General features: G+C 37.5%; 1 protein-coding gene across 6 annotated transcripts in view; it reads right to left on the reverse strand.

Annotated features, from left to right (window-relative positions):
* The window catches only part of LOC128660571 (triple functional domain protein), a 763,036-nt gene that overhangs the window by 267,584 nt on the left and 472,485 nt on the right, over positions 1-22,967 (reverse strand). For all 6 annotated transcript variants that reach the window (XM_053714497.1, XM_053714496.1, XM_053714493.1 and 3 more), the window contains exons 17-20: positions 13,949-14,140; positions 11,131-11,280; positions 6,968-7,082; positions 6,039-6,154 (exon numbers count right to left, since the gene is read on the reverse strand). In XM_053714497.1, the coding sequence (XP_053570472.1) occupies positions 6,039-6,154; positions 6,968-7,082; positions 11,131-11,280; positions 13,949-14,140 (573 nt within the window). The remainder of the gene's footprint in view (positions 1-6,038; positions 6,155-6,967; positions 7,083-11,130; positions 11,281-13,948; positions 14,141-22,967) is intronic.

Below are 22,967 nucleotides of genomic sequence, written 5' to 3' on the forward strand. Positions count from 1 at the left end.
CTGAGGCGGAGTTTTACCCGACTCAACATAGGCATGATGAATTAAAGATTTCAACCAAGATGCCAAAGAAATGGCAGAAGCTTTCTGGCCTTTTCTAGAACCGGAAAAGATGACAAATAGACTAGAAGTCTTTCGGAAATTCTTAGTAGCTTCAACATAATATTTCAAAGTTCTAACAACATCCAAAGAATGCAATGATTTCTCCTTAGAATTCTTAGGATTAGGGCATAATGAAGGAACTACAATTTCTCTACTAATGTTGTTGGAATTCACAACCTTAGGTAAAAATTCAAAAGAAGTTCGCAACACTGCCTTATCCTGATGAAAAATCAGAAAAGGAGACTCACAAGAAAGAGCAGACAATTCAGAGACTCTTCTGGCAGAAGATATGGCCAAAAGGAACAAAACTTTCCAAGAAAGTAATTTAATGTCCAATGAATGCATAGGTTCAAACGGAGGAGCTTGAAGAGCCCCCAGAACCAAATTCAAACTCCAAGGAGGAGAAATTGACTTAATGACAGGTTTTATACGAACCAAGGCTTGTACAAAACAATGAATATCAGGAAGATTAGCAATCTTTCTGTGAAAAAGAACAGAAAGAGCAGAGATTTGACCTTTCAAGGAACTTGCGGACAAACCTTTATCTAAACCATCCCGAAGAAACTGTAAAATTCTCGGAATTCTAAAAGAATGCCAGGAAAAATGATGAGAAAGACACCAAGAAATATAAGTCTTCCAGACTCTATAATATATCTCTCTAGATACAGATTTACGAGCCTGTAACATAGTATTAATCACAGAGTCAGAGAAACCTCTTTGACCAAGAATCAAGCGTTCAATCTCCATACCTTTAAATTTAAGGATTTGAGATCCTGATGGAAAAAAAGGACCTTGCGACAGAAGGTCTGGTCTTAACGGAAGAGTCCACGGTTGGCAAGAGGCCATCCGGACAAGATCCGCATACCAAAACCTGCGAGGCCATGCTGGAGCTACCAGCAGAACAAACGAGCATTCCTTCAGAATCTTGGAGATTACTCTTGGAAGAAGAACTAGAGGCGGAAAGATATAGGCAGGATGATACTTCCAAGGAAGTGATAATGCATCCACTGCCTCCGCCTGAGGATCCCGGGATCTGGACAGATACCTGGGAAGTTTCTTGTTTAGATGAGAAGCCATCAGATCTATTTCTGGAAGTTCCCACATTTGAACAATCTGAAGAAATACCTCTGGGTGAAGAGACCATTATCCCGGATGCAACGTTTGGCGACTGAGATAATCCGCTTCCCAATTGTCTATTCCTGGAATATGAACCGCAGAGATTAGACAGGAGCTGGATTCCGCCCAAACCAGAATTCGAGATACTTCTTTCATAGCCAGAGGACTGTGAGTCCCTCCTTGATGATTGATGTATGCCACAGTTGTGACATTGTCTGTCTGAAAACAAATGAACGATTCTCTCTTCAGAAGAGGTCAAGACTGAAGAGCTCTGAAAATTGCACGGAGTTCCAAAATATTGATCGTAATCTCACCTCCTGAGATTCCCAAACCCCTTGTGCTGTCAGAGACCCCCACACAGCTCCCCAACCTGTAAGACTTGCATCTGTTGAAATTACAGTCCAGGTTGGAAGAACAAAAGAAGCCCCCTGAACTAAACGATGGTGATCTGTCCACCACGTCAGAGAGTGTTGTACAATCGGTTTTAAAGATATTAATTGAGATATCTTTGTGTAATCCCTGCACCATTGGTTCAGCATACAGAGCTGAAGAGGTCACATGTGAAAACGAGCAAAGGGGATCTCGTCCGATGCAGCAGTCATAAGACCTAGAATTTCCATGCATAAGGCTACCGAAGGGAATGATTGTGACTGAAGGTTTCGACAAGCTGAAATCAATTTTAGACGTCTCTTGTCTGTCAAAGACAGAGTCATGGACACTGAATCTATCTGGAAACCCAAAAAGGTTACCCTTGTCTGAGGAATCAATGAACTTTTTAGTGAATTGATCCTCCAACCATGATTTTGAAGAAACAACAAAAGTCGATTCGTATGAAATTCTGCTAAATGTGAAGACTGAGCAAGTACCAAGATATCGTCCAAATAAGGAAATACCACAATACCCTGTTCTCTGATTACAGATAGAAGGGCACCGAGAACTTTTGTAAAAATTCTTGGAGCTGTTGCTAGGCCAAACGGCAGAGCCACAAACTGGTAATGCTTGTCTAGGAAAGAGAATCTCAGAAACTGATAGTGCGCTGGATGAATCGGAATATGCAGATATGCATCCTGTAAATCTATTGTAGACATATAATGCCCTTGTTGAACAAAAGGCAGGATAGTCCTTACAGTTACCATTTTGAATGTTGGTATCCTTACATAACGATTCAATATTTTTAGATCCAGAACTGGTCTGAAGGAATTCTCCTTCTTTGGTACAATGAAGAGATTCGAATAAAACCCCAGCCCCTGTTCCAGAACTGGAACTGGCATAATTACTCCAGCCAACTCTAGATCTGAAACACATTTCAGAAATGCTTGAGCTTTCGCTGGGTTTACTGGGACACGGGAAAGAAAGAATCTCTTTGCAGGAGGTCTTATCTTGAAACCAATTCTGTACCCTTCTGAAATAATGTTCTGAATCCAAAGATTGTGAACAGAATTGATCCAAATTTCTTTGAAAAAACGTAATCTGCCCCCTACCAGCTGAGCTGGAATGAGGGCCGCACCTTCATGTGGACTTAGAAGCTGGCTTTGCTTTTCTAGAAGGCTTGGATTTATTCAAGACTGGAGATGGTTTCCAAACTGAAACTGCTCCTGAGGATGAAGGATCAGGCTTTTGTTCTTTGTTGAAACGAAAGGAACGAAAATGATTATTAGCCCTGTTTTTACCCTTAGATTTTTTATCCTGTGGTAAAAAAGTTCCTTTCCCACCAGTAACAGTTGAGATAATAGAATCCAACTGAGAACCAAATAATTTATTACCCTGGAAAGAAAGGGAAAGTAGAGTCGATTTAGAAGACATATCAGCATTCCAAGTTTTAAGCCATAAAGCTCTTCTAGCTAAAATAGCTAGAGACATAAACCTGACATCAACTCTGATAATATCAAAAATGGCATCACAGATAAAATTATTAGCATGTTGAAGAAGAATAATAATGTTATGAGAATCATGATCTGTTACTTGTTGCGCTAAAGTTTCCAACCAAAAAGTTGAAGCTGCAGCAACATCCGCCAAAGATATAGCAGGTCTAAGAAGATTACCTGAACACAAATAAGCTTTTCTTAGAAAGGATTCAATTTTCCTATCTAAAGGATCCTTAAAGGAAGTACCATCTGCCGTAGGAATAGTAGTACGTTTAGCAAGGGTAGAGATAGCCCCATCAACTTTAGGGATTTTGTCCCAAAACTCTAATCTGTCAGACGGCACAGGATATAATTGCTTAAAACGTTTAGAAGGAGTAAATGAATTACCCAAATTATTCCATTCCCTGGAAATTACTTCAGAAATAGCACCAGGAACAGGAAAAACTTCTGGAATAACTACAGGAGATTTAAAGACCTTGTCTAAACGTTTAGATTTAGTATCAAGAGGACCAGAATCCTCAATTTCTAAAGCAATTAGTACTTCTTTAAGTAAAGAACGAATAAATTCCATTTAAAATAAATATGAAGCTTTATCAGCATCAACCTCTGAAACAGAATCCTCTGAACCAGAAGAATCATTAGAATCAGAATGATGATGTTCATTTAAAAATTCATCTGGATAAAGAGAAGTTTTAAAAGACTTTTTATGTTTACTAGAAGGAGGAATAACAGACATAGCCTTCTTAATAGATTCAGAAACAAAATCTCTTATGTTATCAGGAACACTCTGAACATTAGATGTTGATGGAACTGCAACAGGTAATGGTATTATACTAAAGGAAATAATTTCTGCATTAACAAGTTTGTCATGACATTTAATACAAACAACAGCTGGAGGAACAGCTACCAAAAGTTTACAGCAGATACACTTAGCTTTGGTAGTTCCAGCACCAGGCAGCGATTTTCCTGAAGTATCTTCTGGCTCAGATGCAGCATGAGACATCTTGCAATATGTAAGAGAAAAAACAACATATAAAGCAAAATTGATCAAATTCCTTAAATGACAGTTTCAGGAATGGGAAAAAATGCCAAAGAACAAGCTTCTAGCAACCAGAAGCAATGAAAAATGAGACTTAAATAATGTGGAGACAAAAGCGACGCCCATATTTTTTTTTAGCGCCAAATAAGACGCCCACATTATTTGGCGCCTAAATGCTTTTGGCGGCAAAAATGACGCCACATCCGGAACGCCGACATTTTTGGCGCAAAAGAACGTCAAAAAATGACGCAACTTCCGGCGACACGTATGACGCCGGAAACAGAAAAGATTTTTTGCGCCAAAAAAGTCTGCGCCAAGAATGACGCAATAAAATGAAGCATTTTCAGCCCCCGCGAGCCTAACAGCCCACAGGGAAAAAGTCAAATTTTTTAAGGTAAGAAAAAATGATTGATTCAAATGCATCATCCCAAATATGAAACTGACTGTCTGAAAATAAGGAATGTTGAACATCCTGAGTCAAGGCAAATAAATGTTTGAATACATATATTTAGAACTTTATAAAAAAAAGCGCCCAACCATAGCTTAGAGTGTCACAGAAAATAAGACTTACTTACCCCAGGACACTCGTCTACATGTTGTAGAAAGCCAAACCAGTACTGAAACGAAAATCAGCAGAGGTAATGGTATATATATAAGAGTATATCGTCAATCTGAAAAGGGAGGTAAGAGATGAATCTCTACGACCGATAACAGAGAACCTATGAAATAGACCCCGTAGAAGGAGATCATTTCATTCAAATAGGCAATACTCTCCTCACATCCCTCTGACATTCACTGCACGCTGAGAGGAAAACCGGGCTCCAACCTGTTGCGGAGCGCATATCAACGTAGAATCTAGCACAAACTTACTTCACCACCTCCATAGGAGGCAAAGTTTGTAAAACTGATTTGTGGGTGTGGTGAGGGGTGTATTTATAGGCATTTTGAGGTTTGGGAAACTTTGCCCCTCCTGGTAGGAATGTATATCCCATACGTCACTAGCTCATGGACTCTTGCTAATTACATGAAAGAAATCAAGAATGTAAGTTTAGATGCCGGCCCATTTTTGTGAACAACCTGGGTTGTTCTTGCTGATTGTGGATAAATTCACTCACCAATAGACAAGTGCTGCCCAGGGTCTGAACCAAAATTTGCCTGGCTCCTTAGCTTAGATGCCTTCTTTTTCGAATAAAGATAGCAAGAGAACGAAGAAAAATTGATAATAGGAGTAAATTAGAAAGTTGCTTAAAATTGCATGCTCTATCTGAATCACAAATTGGGTTCAGTGTCCCCTTTAAATATTGCAGCTGCTTAAAGCGCCAGTGGGGCTTGTATCATGTCAGCAATTAACAAATTGAGTAATTACCAGATGGTACAAGCACCTTAGGCTGTCTGATAAAGTGCTGTGATTAAAATACTGGTGCACGGTGCATACCTAAATACACTTTTGAAACAGCTATAGCTTTTATTAGAAGCATTTCTGCTAGAACATGTATACTACAAAACTGAAATGCATCCATGTGGATTCCAATTTTGGCTTAAATGTCCCTTTAATTCTTTGCAGGGGGTTATACACCTAGATAGAGGAAATCAATAATTAAATAATAAAACTATCCCAGCTATAGCATAATTTTACTGCAGTTTTTGTTGTTGTCTGTTTAAAAACAAAGGCCTCTAACAAAACTTTGCAGTTTATTTTTACACAAGAATGTCCATTTATTTAATAGGTCACTAACTAGTATTTATATGAAAGTGAAAACTTACTTTTATTACAGTAAAATATATTTACAGTATAACTATTATACATTATATTTTACAGTATATTTTAAAAAATCTGATTATTACATTTGCCTGCTTTACTCGAGTATTATATTCTGTTTAGCTTTTAGAATGCATAGCTCACTTATCAGGGATCTTACCTGTTTCGCACTTCTTTCAAAGACCACATATTGCTGGCAGTGGTCTAAACGTCTTTTCCTCAACGTCCAATAATGAAGAACCCTGTTTTCCCTTTGAAATAGTTCATTTAAAATATCTTGAAAAAGAAGAAAAATGCAGTATATAAACTTGACACCGTTAACCTTGAAATCTTAACCGATCAGACAAAGATTTTCACCACCTTTACATAAATATAATGGTTTAAATTGAATGACTGTGATTTGAAGAACCCTGGACTATTTTAATTCAAAATAGGTCAGGTATCTAAATCTGGTGATATTAGAACAATTGGTAATCAATTTGAGAATAATGATGACTTATATGGTACAGATGTGCAAATGAAACCACTACACAAGCAAATGTTCTACAGATTAGTATTATTCCTGCACTGATAATAATGTTGTTTCATCAGCAATTTTTATTGTTTTAAAAGATAATCCCTTTATTACCCATTCCCCAGTTTTGCACAACCAACAGTTATATTAATATACTTTTTGCCTCTGTGATTACCTTGTATCTGAGCATCTTCTAACAGCTCCCTGATCACATGACTGTGACTATTTACAATCTATTGAGTTGCATTTAGTACTGTGTTGTGCTAACTCTTAAATAACTCCTCAGCCGTGAACACATTGTTATCTATATGGCCCACATGAACTATCAGTCTCCTGTTGTGAAAAGCAAATACAAAAGCATGTGATTAAGAGGCTGTCTATAGAGCCTTTGAAACAGGCAGACATTTAGAGGTTTAAATGTTATAAAGTATATTAATCTAACAATGTTGGTTGTGCAAAGCTAGGGAATGGGCAGTAAAGGCATTATCTATCTTTTTAAACAATAACAATTTTTGTGTAGACTGTCCCTTTCAGCACCACCACACAATACATTACAAATCTGTACATGCACTTACTTTTCACTTGTTGTTCGGGAGCTTTTACGTGGGTGACCATTCCTGGCATATTCACACTATTCCTATGCAAATACTTCAAGAAAACATCAGCATTTCTTCGGGCCAATGTACAGGCCTAGAAGGAAAAACAAGTGAAAAAAGGGAGAAGAAAGAACAATATATTAATGGAAGTTAAGAGCTGTCAGTAGTAAGTGGCTTTTTCCTCACTTCAGACCTTGAAAGGGACATTAAGCGCCTTGTTTTTGTATAAAAATTGTGCTTTGTTCCACACTTCCTAGAGAGGGCAAAAACAATATGCTGCAAATTACTTAAACCAGCTATTTGATTTGCCGCATTTGCTGGTTAAAGAATTTGCTTTTTGGCCTCTCAAGAGTGTGGGATAAGCGCAATTGTAGGCAAAACAAGGAGGTATCAATGAGACTCTACAATTCTTGTACTAATGTATTCTTTTTCTTTTTTTACCAAACTACAGTTTTTTTTATATTGTATCACACTTTTTACATTACAGTATTGGTAACATAGCAACAGAAAGTCAATTGTAATCATTTCTCTCATCTGAACCGGAGCATTTTTAAAATCTATTGCAGTTTTAGAATAAACACATAAAAGGAGCATACACAGCTAGCCACTGTATTGTTTTTAGCAAAATCTTTATTGTTTTCCAGTTCTTATCTTATCTCTGCTGAGGCCAATTAGGGACACATATGTAACAGGGTTGGGGGGGGGGGGTGAGGACGGCCATGTGTATTTCCAATCAATGGCGTCTCCAGGATGTCCTCATGGGGGGGGGGAGCTTCCAGGTGGCCCACATGTCTTTTGTTGGCGTGGTCTTAACGGGAGGGCCAAGACTGGGTGTATCACTGGTGTTACCGGGTGTTTCATGGGTGGAATTGGGACTTGGAATGGGCTGGAACTGCTGCAGGGTCTGGGCAGAGTGGTGCTGGGAAGCCACTGTTAGGGGGCCATCCATGATGTTTGGGGGCTACTGCCCCCCATGGCGACCCCACTGCTTCCAATTCACAGAATTTAAAAAGTCACTATTTTGAGATTTAAATTATAAAAAGGGGGCAAAATAAATAATTAAAATATATTTAAAATAAATCAATACAATATTAAAGACTTAGAGTAATGAACAAACTGGGTTATTCTAACATACTTAATTTATAATAAATCCAATTAAGCATTTACGTAAGTCTACAAAAAATTAGCTCCAAAAAGTTGGTAGGCAGTGTTATAGATGAAAGAAATTAATACTTAAAGGGACATAATACTCATATGCTAAATCACTTGAAACTGATGCTGTACAACTGTAAAAAGCTGACAGGAAAATATCACCTGAACATCTCTATGTAAAAAAAGAAGATATTTTACCTCACAACTTCTGTGTAAAAAGTTATACTCAGCTGCTGCTCAGCTGTAGGTAAAAAAAAACATGAAGAAATGAACAGCAGCCAATCAGCAGTGCTGAGGTCATGAACTCTTTTACTGTGATCTCATGAGATTTGACATAACTCTCATGAGATTTCATTGTAAACTTCCTTACACTGAATAGGGAAATAAGATGAGTGTGCACGTAAGCTTGCTCCTTCCGTTGTCCCAGGACAGACATACTGATTTGCTGCTTAGAAGTCCTTTACGATGGGATGTGGCTACTGAGGAATTTTTGAGGTAAAATATCTTTTTTTTTTTACATAGAGATGTTCAGGTGATATTTTTTAGTCAGCTTTTTACAGCTATGCTGCATCACTTTCAAGTGTTTAAACATTTGGGTATTATGGCCCTTTAAAGGTGCCTGTGTATATTACCTTTATCTACCTGTAACATACAAAGATTTACAGCAACCTTTATACTAAAATATGGATAGATAGACTGACGACAGAGTTGATATACTAGCAATCGGAAAAAACAACAACAGTGCAAGCTACTCACTCTTATTACCTGGACTAGGGATAAAAAACATCCCCTGCTCAAAATGACAAAAAAACATAATTTATGCTTACCTGATAAATTTATTTCTCTTGTGGTGTATACAGTCCACGGATCATCCATTACTTGTGGGATATTCTCCTTCCCAACAGGAAGTTGCAAGAGGATCACCCACAGCAGAGCTGCTATATAGCTCCTCCCCTAACTGCCATATCCAGTCATTCGACCGAAGACAGAGAAAGGAGAAACCATAGGGTGCAGTGGTGACTGTAGTTTAAAGTTAAAAAATACCTGCCTTAAAATGACAGGGCGGGCCGTGGACTGGATACACCACAAGAGAAATAAATTTATCAGGTAAGCATAAATTATGTTTTCTCTTGTAAGGTGTATCCAGTCCACGGATCATCCATTACTTGTGGGATACTAATAACAAAGCTAAAGTACACGGATGAAGGGAGGGACAAGGCAGGTACTTAAACGGAAGGTACCACTGCCTGTAAAACCTTTCTCCCAAAAATAGCCTCCGAAGAAGCAAAAGTATCAAATTTATAGAATTTTGAAAAGGTATGAAGCGAAGACCAAGTCGCCGCCTTGCAAATCTGTTCAACAGAAGCCTAATTTTTAAAGGCCCATGTGGAAGCCACAGCTCTAGTAGAATGAGCTGTAATCCTTTCAGGAGGCTGCTGGCCAGCAGTCTCATAAGCTAAGCGGATTAAGCTTCTTAGCCAAAACGAAAGAGAGGTCGCCGAAGCCTTTTGGCCTCTCCTCTGTCCAGAGTAGACAACAAACAAAGCAGTAAATCAAACGAAATTTTTACAGTGTGTATAATAAGCTAACAGAGCATTGCACCCACTTGCAAATGGATGATTAACCCCTTAGTTCAAAAAACGATATAGACGTTTTTTAACAGTCACAACAAACTGCCACAGCTCTGCTGTGGCCCTACCTTCCCAAACAAACGACTTTGGAAAGCCTAAGAGCCCTTTAGAGAGGTCCTATAGCATTCAGGGGACTCCTGGAGGAAGCTGGATGTCTCAGTCTGTAAAAGTTACTGCGCAATAAAGCGCTAAATTAGGCCCCTCCCACTCATGTTAAAACAGTGGAAAGCCTCAGGAAACTGTTTCTAGGCAAATTTAAGCCAGCCATGTGGAAAAAAAACTAGGCCCAAATAAAGTTTTATCACCAAAGCATATATAAAAACGCTTAAACATTTCCAGCAAATGTTTTATATTGCAAATCTATAAGAGTATTACCTCTGAAAGTAAGCATGATACCAATCGCTTTTAAATCACTGTATTCAGGCTTACCTTACATAAATCTGGTATCAGCAGCATTTTCTAGCATTTACATCTCTAGAAAAAATTTTTTAACTGCACATACCTCATAGCAGGATAACCTGCACGCCATTCCCCAGCTGAAGTTACCTCTCTCTTCAGTTATGTGTGAGAACAGCAATGGATCTTAGTTACAACCTGCTAAGATCATAGAGATCACAGGCAGATTCTTCTTCTATTTTCTGCCTGGGACAAAATAGTACAACTCCGTTACCATTTAAAAATAACAAACTTTTGATTGAAGAAAAAAACAACTACGTTTCACCACTTCTCTCTTACTACCTCCATGCTTGTCGAGAGTTGCAAGAGAATGACTGGATATGGCAGTTAGGGGAGGAGCTATATAGCAGTTCTGCTGTGGGTGATCCTCTTGCAACTTCCTGTTGGGAAGGAGAATATCCCACAAGTAATGGATGATCTGTGGATTGGATACACCTTACAAGAGAAATAATTACTTTTCGAATGTAAAGACAACAATCTTCTGGGAGCAAGTGTTGCATACAAAAAAAATAAAATATGAAATATATCATATTCAGATGCTAATGAAGGAGAGAAATCCCCAGAAACAAGCAGCACCAAGGTCCGTGCTTTGCAGGGTTTGGCCAGAACTATTATATCTGTAGTTCTATGTCAGGAGGCTGCATATACTGTATGGTGCCAAGACTGCACAGTGTTCAGAATTCTATTTTGCAAATGAACAAGAGAGCATAGTGGTTTGTATTAAATGAACATAGCACAAAAACCATGGTTATTTTCAACAGCTTGAAAATCATTTTCAATATAAAGAAATTCATATAACCCTGGATTTGTGCTCTACATGCAAAATAAGAGAGGAGTATAGATTTGAACTGGTCAGATTCTTGGTCATTTTTACAGTGGGTTATACTGTAGCATTATTTGTACCTTCAAGAAAGCTTCCTTTTGTTCAAGGTGTTTGCTGATCATAGGTGTAACATGGTCTGTTTCAGAGTTGGGTCCAAGTTTATCGGCTCCACCACACCAATCTTCTTCTCGCTTGTATTCCTGCTCCAAGCTTTCCAGAACACTACACACCTGTACGAGAAGAGCAGACGCGTTTCACAAAATAACAAAATGAAAGCACAGGTAGAATGAGAAGTTTATAGAACACACATTAATTCATTACTACAATGGACGCAGAATGGTAAATAAATGTCTCACAAAATATCATAAATTAAAGGAGTCCATTTTATAAAAGGTTCCAAAATAATTATCAACCAAACAAAGAAGAGATAAGATATACAGAAAGCTAATAGGCATTCTAGTCTAATAATAACACTCTAATTAATTACAAAGAGGTTAAACACATAACTGAAGTAATTCTCTGGATCTGCACTTTTGAGAATACAGACAGTGAACCAATCACAAGGGGCATACACATGTAGCAACTGGTAACAATTAGAAATGGCTTGGTAGTGGAACCTTCTTAGGGATTTAAAAACACAGAGCCTGAAATGAGCGCCTCTTTAATAATAAAATGCGACAGTAAATTAGATCATTGTATTATCACATTTAAAGAGGCATTGGTTGGATATAGGCATCGAAAACAATATGCTAAAATATCTTCAATGCGGAGCTATAGGGTTTATTAAATTGTAAAGTATATTAACCCTTTCTGGTCTTATAAATGAAATAAAACATGCAGCTGGCAGGTTTTATTTAATTTTCGCGCAACACTTTTGAATTTCTCAGCTAAATAGCAAGTCACCAATAGATGGCGCTATTTAGCTGTGAAATTCAAAATTGGAAATGTCGGAAAATATATCTGGCGTTTGACCGCATGCGGTAAAACGCTTTGTCGGATATATTCTGACAAAGGACCTTAAAGGGTTAAGGTTCAATACAACCAAGTAACATAACTAGAGATGTGCTAACTTCTGTTGGTGCACAAGCGGAAATTAGAAAATCATTAAAGGGACACTCGAGCCAAAATAAACTTTCATTATTCAGATACTGCATGCAGTTTCAAAACACTTTCCAATTTGCTTCCATTATCAGATGTTGCACAGTCTTTTTATATTCACACTTTCTGGGGAACACGATCCTACTGAACATGTGCATAAGTTTACAGGGTATACGTATACTATTCTGTACGTGGAAAGCAGAGATAATAACGGCACTGCCTGGGAGTGTCCCCTATATGGTACATCTCTAAGGAGTATTATAAAGTACTCATCGTGGTTTAATATTCCTGAGGGGAAAGGTGCTGTACACGGAATAAACTTTTATTAAAGTATGGTTAAAAACAATAGTACCCTTTTAAAACACAAGACAGACATATGCAGCTTGTCATAGATTTGATCACCAGTAAGTTCAGTAATTAGACTGGTTACCTGGTGACTCTCATAAATCAAAGGAATGCTTCTTGACCACAGAGTAACCAAGGGTAGGGATAATGGATAAATATCTAAGAAGGCCAATGTATAGAGGCACTAAGATAGCAAAAAAATGAACTATCACAACTACCCCGGAACAGAGAGGGTGGGAAGGTGACCAACAGTGCTGGTAGATAAGTAGTACAAAATAAGTTCAGGTACTGGCGAGTGGTCAGGGCTAATGGTGGTTATAGGTATATTACATAAAGTGTAATTAGCACATGATTGGCCCTAACATTGTTCTCCTATTCGAGTTGTCTTTGAGCTTTGATTGTGGGAAGTTTTAGTAACGCTTGTGCAACCACAATATGTAATATACCTATAACCACCATTAGCCCTGACCACTCGCCAGTGGCTGAACTTATTTTGTACTACTTATCTACCAGCACTGTCGGTCACCTTCCCACCCTCTCTATTCCGGGGTAGTTGTGATAGTTCATTTTTCTTGCTATCTTAGTGCCTCTATACATTGGCCTTCTTAGATATTTATCCATTATCCCTACCCTTGGTTACTTTGTGGTCAAGAAGCATTCCTTTGATTTATGAGAGTCACCAGGTAACCAGTCTAATTACTGAACTTACTGGTGATCACATCTATGACTAGCTGCATATGTCTGTCTTGTGTTTTTAAAGGGTACTATTTTTTTAACTGTACTTTAATAAAAGTTCATTTTTATCCACCTTCTTGTCACTTTCACATACTCCTTACATGAGAGTTGTTGGATGCTATTTATGTACGCGCCTTTTGTAGTGTAAAATTCATACTACTATTTCTGTTCTAGACTTCTAGTATACTAGTCTGTGATTGGCTGATGTCTGTCACATGATACAGGGGGCCAGAAAATGGGAGAAAAAATAAATTTGTCAGAAAGAAAACTAGTGCTTATTTTTATTATGTACTTGTGTTAAGTATGTACAGTAATTCTTCTGCATTGAGTGGCCCTTTAAATAATAATACATCTTGTAAGATAATTGACTTAACTCTAAACCTGCAAGAGAACAGTCATTATACAGCAAAGTATATTTAGTCAAATATTTTTTGCACCCACTGGTAAAAGGACATAATCAGCTATCATTTTCATTTTTAATAACATTCCCAATAGTTTTTTTAAATTTGAATAGGGTATTAAAGTGGGTAAAATATTTTTATTTTTTCTTAGATGTCTTGGTATTTGGCTGAACCATAAATATATGGATTCAGCGCATCACTCAGATACTGATGTGTTAACACACTATGCATTTCAATATATATTCAATAGCAGATCCAATGGCACAGAATTATCAAAGAATATAAAGTTTTATTTGTAACACCAGTGAAAGTGAAGTACCTGTTCTGAGGTTTTGTAAAATGCCACAGAGGCGTTGACAAGCTTCAAACGATCTTCCATTTTTAGCATTAATTGTTGCCAGTGAGAAGCCACTTTTTCTGCACAATCCCTGATCATGTCCATGTCGTAATGATTGGCTTGTAACATGGCCTCGGCTTTCTGTTGTACCTGAAGGGCGCTCTGATGGGTTTTCTGGGGGAAAAAAGACAAATGTTTAGAACACTCTAGTCAAGAATTTCACCCCAAATTCTGTGCGTCTGCCACAATAACATGTATTACAGTCCTAGAAACTGCCTACTAATAACATTTTATCCTAAAGGGACATTCCAGTCAAAATATAAATGCACATAAATAAATTACATCTGAGTATTGACAAAAATGCTTCTAGTAAAACTTATCACTGTTTTAGTGTTAGCATTTTTCTCTGCACATGCATGTGAAGCATAGCTAGATATTCTCAGTGCACCAGCATTTTAAATACTGCAGCTGCTCAGAGCACCAGTGGGGCTTGTATTATGTCAACAATTAACAAATTGAGTCATTACCAGATGGTACAAGCACCTTAGAGACTTAGCAACTTAGAGAGCAAGTGCTGTGTTTAAAATGCTGGTGCACGGTTCATACTTAAAATATACTTGTGAAACAGTTATAGCTTTTATTAGAAGAATTTTATTAGAAGAATTGGTTTATTTACTACAAGAACAAAAAAGTTCAGGCCACTCTCTTCTAGATGTAACAGAGAAAATGTTTTGAGCATAATGTCCCTTTAATTTTCAACTGTATTGCAGCTTCTACCAGTAAAAAGAAAATGGATCCCAACAAACATCAATATATTTAGTACAATTTTTGGTAGCACACAAAAATAACAACTGAAGGGTCATCATGTTTTTCATGATTAAGATGAAGCATATACTTTAAAAAAAAGTTTCCAAATTACATCTATTATCAAATTTTGTTACATTCTCATGTTATTCTTTGTTTAAGAGATTAACTTGGTAGTTAGTGTCCATATGGCTGGGGTACTATAGAGCAGCAGTTTGTGAAAATACTGCATTTTAACAAAACTGCTGCCATATAGTTCTCCAGACAAGTGTTTACGCTCCTGAGCTTACCTACCTGCATTTCAACAAAGGATAACAGAAGAACAAAGTGCATTTGAAAATATAAACAGGATGTCTGAAGTAATTTTTCTTCTCTCAGAAAGTGCTCCTGCATCTTCTATTCTTATCTTTAAAGTAGACAAGGATACCCACCATTTTGTTTTACCTCACGTAATAACTGCACAATTAGTTTTCAACTCTTACTATTGATCTAAGATAAAAGTATATAAAGCTTTTAAAGTAATGCTTGCTCAGTGCTGGTTCAAAGCTATTGTTTTGCATTGTTTTTGTTATATCTATTTATATTGTATTTTATTTCTATTTTACTAAAAGGAATAAGATAAATAATGTAGCTTTGGAAATTTGTTTAAAATTGCATGCTCTTTCTAAATCACAAAAGAAATAATTTAGGTTTCATGTCCCTTTAATGCTGTTAAAAGAATAGACATTTATTAACACAAAAAAATGCAGAAGGATGTGTTGGCATTTCAAAAGTCAACCCAACCTTAGCATAATTATTTATTACAGATTTATGCAAAGTGAATTTATAGATTATCTTCAGTTTTGACAGATACTCACCAAGCATTAATAATTTTTCATTAGTACTCTAATTTACAATCCTGCTATAAAACCAATTAAAATGAAGTGCTCTTCTAAACATTAAATCATTAAAGCATTCACACTCTGCTCAGTAAAAGACACATTATTATCAACACAGCAAAATCTATTTGCAGCTGTAGCAAACCACCCTATTTTCATTCTAGATTAATGTTTATTAGTTGCACCCACTCAAAGCACATTAAACTGGAATACTATACATATAAATTGTAAGCATTTTTATAGAACCACCAGCTTTACGCTCATGGTGAATTTAATAAACATCCTTATCACATAGTATCCTACAATGTCATCAAATGGACGAATATATTAATGTATCCATAATGTTACAAGTATAAAGTAATTCTCTTAAAGCAGGCATGTCCAAAGTCCGGCCCGCGGGCCAATTGCAGCACGAGTACCGGACTGATATGGCCCCACAGATATTTTTAGAAATATACATTATACGGCCCCCCAGTGAGTTCCCGACCGCCGCTCAGTGAGTCCCCGAGCGCCGCTCAGGACTCCTGAGATCTCTGGTTTGAGGTGGCTGTTTATAAGGAATTCAATGTACACATGTATACTTGGTGTTATGTTCCTGTTCACATTTTCTGAACTTAAAAGTTGACAGACAACTTTTATTAGTTTGTGTAATGTACTTTACAATGTTCCTGACATATTTCAGCTTCCTGTTTTTTTATATTAAAGGCAGAGTGATTTAACACCTATTTAGATTTGTCATCCAAGTCACAAAAAGTATGCAGTTTTCAATAAACTTTGCATAAAATAGTTAATTTGCATTTATTTTAAAATGGTTCAAAGAATGTCAGGCAAAATGGTCGGCCCTCGCACATGTTCACTTCATGAAATCTGGCACTCTTCCAAAAAAGTTTGGACACCCCTGTCTTAAAGGGTCATTTAAAGCACAGTAAAGTCAAAATTATAGGGACATGAAACCCAAAATTTTTCTTTCATGATTTAGGTAGAACATACAATTTTAAACACCATTCCAGTTTATTTCTATTATCAAATTGGCTTCATTCTTTTGGTATGCTTTGTTGAAGGAGCAGCAATGCACTACTGGTTTCTAACTGACCACATGGGTGAGCCAATGACATTGGTATGTGTGGGTGTGTGTGTGTATATATATATATATATATATATATATATATATATATATACACACACACACACACACACACACACACACACATATATATATATATATATATATATACATATATATATATATATATATATATATATATATATATACACACAGTCCACACATATATATATATATATATATATATATATGCAGCTACCAATCAGTAGCTAGAACCTAGATAAACCTTTCAACAAAGGATAACAAGAGAAGGAAGCAAATAACATAATTTATGTAAGAACTTACCTGATAAATTCATTTATTTCATATTAGCAAGAGTCCATGAGCTAGTGACGTATGGGATATACATTCCTACCAGGAGGGGCAAAGTTTCCCAAACCTCAAAATGCCTATAAATACACCCCTCACCACACCCACAATTCAGTTTAACGAATAGCCAAGAAGTGGGGTGATAAAAAAGTGCGAAAGCATATAAAATAAGGAATTGGAATAATTGTGCTTTATACAAAATCATAACCACCACAAAAAAAGGGCGGGCCTCATGGACTCTTGCTAATATGAAAGAAATGAATTTATCAGGTAAGTTCTTACATAAATTATGTTTTCTTTCATGTAATTAGCAAGAGTCCATGAGCTAGTGACGTATGGGATAATGATTACCCAAGATGTGGATCTTTCCACACAAGAGTCACTAGAGAGGGAGGGATAAAATAAAGACAGCCAATTCCTGCTGAAAATAATCCACACCCAAAATAAAGTTTAATGAAAAACATAAGCAGAAGATTCAAACTGAAACCGCTGCCTGAAGTACTTTTCTACCAAAAACTGCTTCAGAAGAAGAAAATACATCAAAATGGTAGAATTTAGTAAAAGTATGCAAAGAGGACCAAGTTGCTGCTTTGCAAATCTGATCAACCGAAGCTTCATTCCTAAACGCCCAGGAAGTAGAAACTGACCTAGTAGAATGAGCTGTAATCCTCTGAGGCGGAGTTTTACCCGACTCAACATAGGCAAGATGAATTAAAGATTTCAACCAAGATGCCAAAGAAATGGCACCGGAAAAAATAACAAATAGACTAGAAGTCTTTCGGAAAGACTTAGTAGCTTCAACATAATATTTCAAAGCTCTAACAACATCCAAAGAATGCAACGATTTCTCCTTAGAATTCTTAGGATTAGGACATAATGAAGGAACCACAATTTCTCTACTAATGTTGTTGGAATTCACAACTTTAGGTAAAAATTCAAAAGAAGTTCGCAACACCGCCTTATCCTGATGAAAAGTCAGAAAAGGAGACTCACAAGAAAGAGCAGATAATTCAGAAACTCTTCTGGCAGAAGAGATGGCCAAAAGGAACAAAACTTTCCAAGAAAGTAATTTAATGTCCAATGAATGCATAGGTTCAAACGGAGGAGCTTGAAGAGCTCCCAGAACCAAATTCAAACTCCAAGGAGGAGAAATTGACTTAATGACAGGTTTTATACGAACCAAAGCTTGTACAAAACAATGAATATCAGGAAGAATAGCAATCTTTCTGTGAAAAAGAACAGAAAGAGCAGAGATTTGACCTTTCAAGGAACTTGCGGACAAACCCTTATCTAAACCATCCTGAAGAAACTGTAAAATTCTCGGTATTCTAAAAGAATGCCAAGAAAAATGATGAGAAAGACACCAAGAAATATAAGTCTTCCAGACTCTATAATATATCTCTCTAGATACAGATTTACGAGCCTGTAACATAGTATTAATCACGGAGTCAGAGAAACCTCTTTGACCAAGAATCAAGCGTTCAATCTCCATACCTTTACATTTAAGGATTTCAGATCCTGATGGAAAAAAGGACCTTGAGACAGAAGGTCTGGTCTTAACGGAAGAGTCCACGGTTGGCAAGAGGCCATCCGGACAAGATCCGCATACCAAAACCTGTGAGGCCATGCTGGAGCTACCAGCAGAACAAACGAGCATTCCTTCAGAATAACTAGAAGAACTAGAGGCGGAAAGATATAAGCAGGATGATACTTCCAAGGAAGTGATAATGCATCCACTGCCTCCGCCTGAGGATCCCGGGATCTGGACAGATACCTGGGAAGTTTCTTGTTTAGATGAGACGCCATCAGATCTATTTCTGGAAGTTCCCACATTTGAACAATCTGAAGAAATACCTCTGGGTGAAGAGACCATTCGCCCGGATGCAATGTTTGGCGACTGAGATAATCCGCTTCCCAATTGTCTATACCTGGGATATGAACCGCAGAGATTAGACAGGAGCTGGATTCCGCCCAAACCAAAATTCGAGATACTTCTTTCATAGCCAGAGGACTGTGAGTCCCTCCTTGATGATTGATATACGCCACAGTTGTGACATTGTCTGTCTGAAAACAAATGAACGATTCTCTCTTCAGAAGAGGCCAAAACTGAAGAGCTCTGAAAATTGCACGGAGTTCCAAAATATTGATCGGTAATCTCACCTCCTGAGATTCCCAAACTCCTTGTGCCGTCAGAGATCCCCACACAGCTCCCCAACCTGTGAGACTTGCATCTGTTGAAATTACAGTCCAGGTCGGAAGCACAAAAGAAGCCCCCTGAATTAAACGATGGTGATCTGTCCACCACGTTAGAGAGTGTCGAACAATCGGTTTTAAAGATATTAATTGAGATATCTTTGTGTAATCCTTGCACCATTGATTCAGCATACAGAGCTGAAGAGGTCGCATGTGAAAACGAGCAAAGGGGATCGCGTCCGATGCAGCAGTCATAAGACCTAGAATTTCCATGCATAAGGCTACCGAAGGGAATGATTGTGACTGAAGGTTTCGACAAGCTGAAATCAATTTTAGACGTCTCTTGTCTGTTAAAGACAGAGTCATGGACACTGAATCTATCTGGAAACCCAGAAAAGTTACCCTTGTCTGAGGAATCAATTAACTTTTTGGTAAATTGATCCTCCAACCATGATCTTGAAGAAACAACACAAGTCGATTCGTATGAGATTCTGCTAAATGTAAAGACTGAGCAAGTACCAAGATATCGTCCAAATAAGGAAATACCACAATACCCTGTTCTCTGATTACAGACAGAAGGGCACCGAGAACCTTTGTAAAAATTCTTGGAGCTGTAGCTAGGCCAAACGGCAGAGCCACAAACTGGTAATGCTTGTCCAGAAAAGAGAATCTCAGGAACTGATAATGATCTGGATGAATCGGAATATGCAGATATGCATCCTGTAAATCTTTTGTGGACATATAATGCCCTTGCTGAACAAAAGGCAAGATAGTCCATACAGTTACCATCTTGAACGTTGGTATCCTTACATAACGATTCAATATTTTTAGATCCAGAACTGGTCTGAAGGAATTCTCCTTCTTTGGTACAATGAAGAGATTTGAATAAAACCCCATCCCCTGTTCCGGAACTGGAACTGGCATAATTACTCCAGCCAACTCTAGATCTGAAACACAATTCAGAAATGCTTGAGCTTTCACTGGATTTACTGGGACACGGGAAAGAAAAAATCTCTTTGCAGGAGGTCTCATCTTGAAACCAATTCTGTACCCTTCTGAAACAATGTTCTGAATCCAAAGATTGTGAACAGAATTGATGCAAATTTCTTTGAAAAAACGTAACCTGCCCCCTACCAGCTGAGCTGGAATGAGGGCCGCACCTTCATGTGGACTTAGAAACAGGCTTTGCCTTTCTAGCAGGCTTGGATTTATTCCAGACCGGAGATGGTTTCCAAACTGAAACTGCTCCTGAGGATGAAGGATTAGGCTTTTGTTCTTTGTTGAAACGAAAAGAACGAAAACGATTATTAGCCCTGTTTTTACCCTTAGATTTTTTATCCTGTGGTAAAAAAGTTCCTTTCCCACCAGTAACAGTTGAGATAATAGAATCCAACTGAGAACCAAATAATTTGTTACCCTGGAAAGAAATGGAAAGTAGAGTTGATTTAGAAGCCATATCAGCATTCCAAGTCTTAAGCCATAAAGCTCTTCTAGCTAAAATAGCTAGAGACATAAACCTGACATCAACTCTGATAATATCAAAAATGGCATCACAGATAAAATTATTAGCATGCTGAAGAAGAATAATAATATCATGAGAATCATGATCTGTTACTTGTTGCGCTAAAATTTCCAACCAAAAAGTTGAAGCTGCAGCAACATCAGCCAATGATATAGCAGGTCTAAGAAGATTACCTGAACACATATAAGCTTTTCTTAGAAAGGATTCAATTTTCCTATCTAAAGGATCCTTAAACGAAGTACCATCTGACGTAGGAATAGTAGTACGTTTAGCAAGGGTAGAAATAGCCCCATCAACTTTACGGATTTTGTCCCAAAATTCTAATCTGTCAGACGGCACAGGATATAATTGCTTAAAACGTTTAGAAGGAGTAAATGAATTACCCAATTTATCCCATTCTTTGGAAATTACTGCAGAAATAGCATTAGGAACAGGAAAAACTTCTGGAATAACCACAGGAGATTTAAATACCTTATCTAAACGTTTAGAATTAGTATCAAGAGGACCAGAATCCTCAATTTCTAAAGCAATTAGTACTTCTTTAAGTAAAGAACGAATAAATTCCATTTTAAATAAATATGAAGATTTATCAGCATCAATCTCTGAGACAGAATCCTCTGAACCAGAAGAGTCATCAGAATCAGAATGATGATGTTCATTTAAAAATTCATCTGTAGGGAGAGAAGTTTTAAAAGACTTTTTACGTTTACTAGAAGGAGAAATAACAGACATAGCCTTCTTTATGGATTCAGAAACAAAATCTCTTATGTTATCAGGAACATTCTGCACCTTAGATGTTGAGGGAACTGCAACAGGCAATGGTACATTACTAAAGGAAATATTATCTGCTTTAACAAGTTTGTCATGACAATTAATACAAACAACAGCCGGAGGAATAGCTACCAAAAGTTTACAGCAGATACACTTAGCTTTGGTAGATCCAGCACTAGACAGCGATTTTCCTGTAGTATCTTCTGACTCAGATGCAACGTGAGACATCTTGCAATATGTAAGAGAAAAAACAACATATAAAGCAAAATTGATCAAATTCCTTAAATGACAGTTTCAGGAATGGGAAAGAATGCCAAAGAACAAGCTTCTAACAACCAGAAGCAATAAAAAATGAGACTTAAATAACGCCCATATTTATTAGCGCCAAAATAAGACGCCCACATTATTTGGCGCCTAAATGCTTTTGGCGCCAAAATGACGCCACATCCGGAACGCCGACATCTTTGGCGCAAAATAACGTCAAAAAATGACGCAACTTCCGGCGACACGTATGACGTCGGAAACGGAAAAGAATTTTTTTGCGCCAAAAAAGTCCGCGCCAAGAATGACGCAATAAAATGAAGCATTTTCAGCCCCCGCGAGCCTAACAGCCCACAGGGAAAAAAGAGTCAAATTTTTGAAGGTAAGAAAAAAATGATTTAATTCAAGTGCATTATCCCAAATATGAAACTGACTGTCTGAAAAATAAGGAATGTTCAACATTCTGAGTCAAGGCAAATAAATGTTTGAATACATATATTTAGAACTTTATAAACAAAGTGCCCAACCATAGCTTAGAGTGTCACAGAAAATAAGATTTACTTACCCCAGGACACTCATCTACATGTTTGTAGAAAGCCAAACCAGTACTGAAACGAGAATCAGCAGAGGTAATGGCATATATAAGAGTATATCGTCGATCTGAAAAGGGAGGTAAGAGATGAATCTCTACGACCGATAACAGAGAACCTATGAAATAGACCCCGTAGAAGGAGATCACTGCATTCAAATAGGCAATACTCTCCTCACATCCCTCTGACATTCACTGCACGCTGAGAGGAAAACCGGGCTCCAACTTGCTGCGGAGCGCATATCAACGTAGAATCTAGCACAAACTTACTTCACCACCTCCATCGGAGGCAAAGTTTGTAAAACTGAATTGTGGGTGTGGTGAGGGGTGTATTTATAGGCATTTTGAGGTTTGGGAAACTTTGCCCCTCCTGGTAGGAATGTATATCCCATACGTCACTAGCTCATGGACTCTTGCTAATTACATGAAAGAAATATAAGTAATTTGGAAAGTTGTTTAAAATTGTATGCTGTCTAAATCATGACTGTATATTTTTGACGACTGTATATTTTTGACTTTACTGTCCCTTTAAGATGACATGGTCTAGATAG

Source organism: Bombina bombina, chromosome 5 (genome assembly GCF_027579735.1).
Source record: "Bombina bombina isolate aBomBom1 chromosome 5, aBomBom1.pri, whole genome shotgun sequence".
Taxonomy (NCBI): Eukaryota; Metazoa; Chordata; class Amphibia; order Anura; family Bombinatoridae; genus Bombina; species Bombina bombina.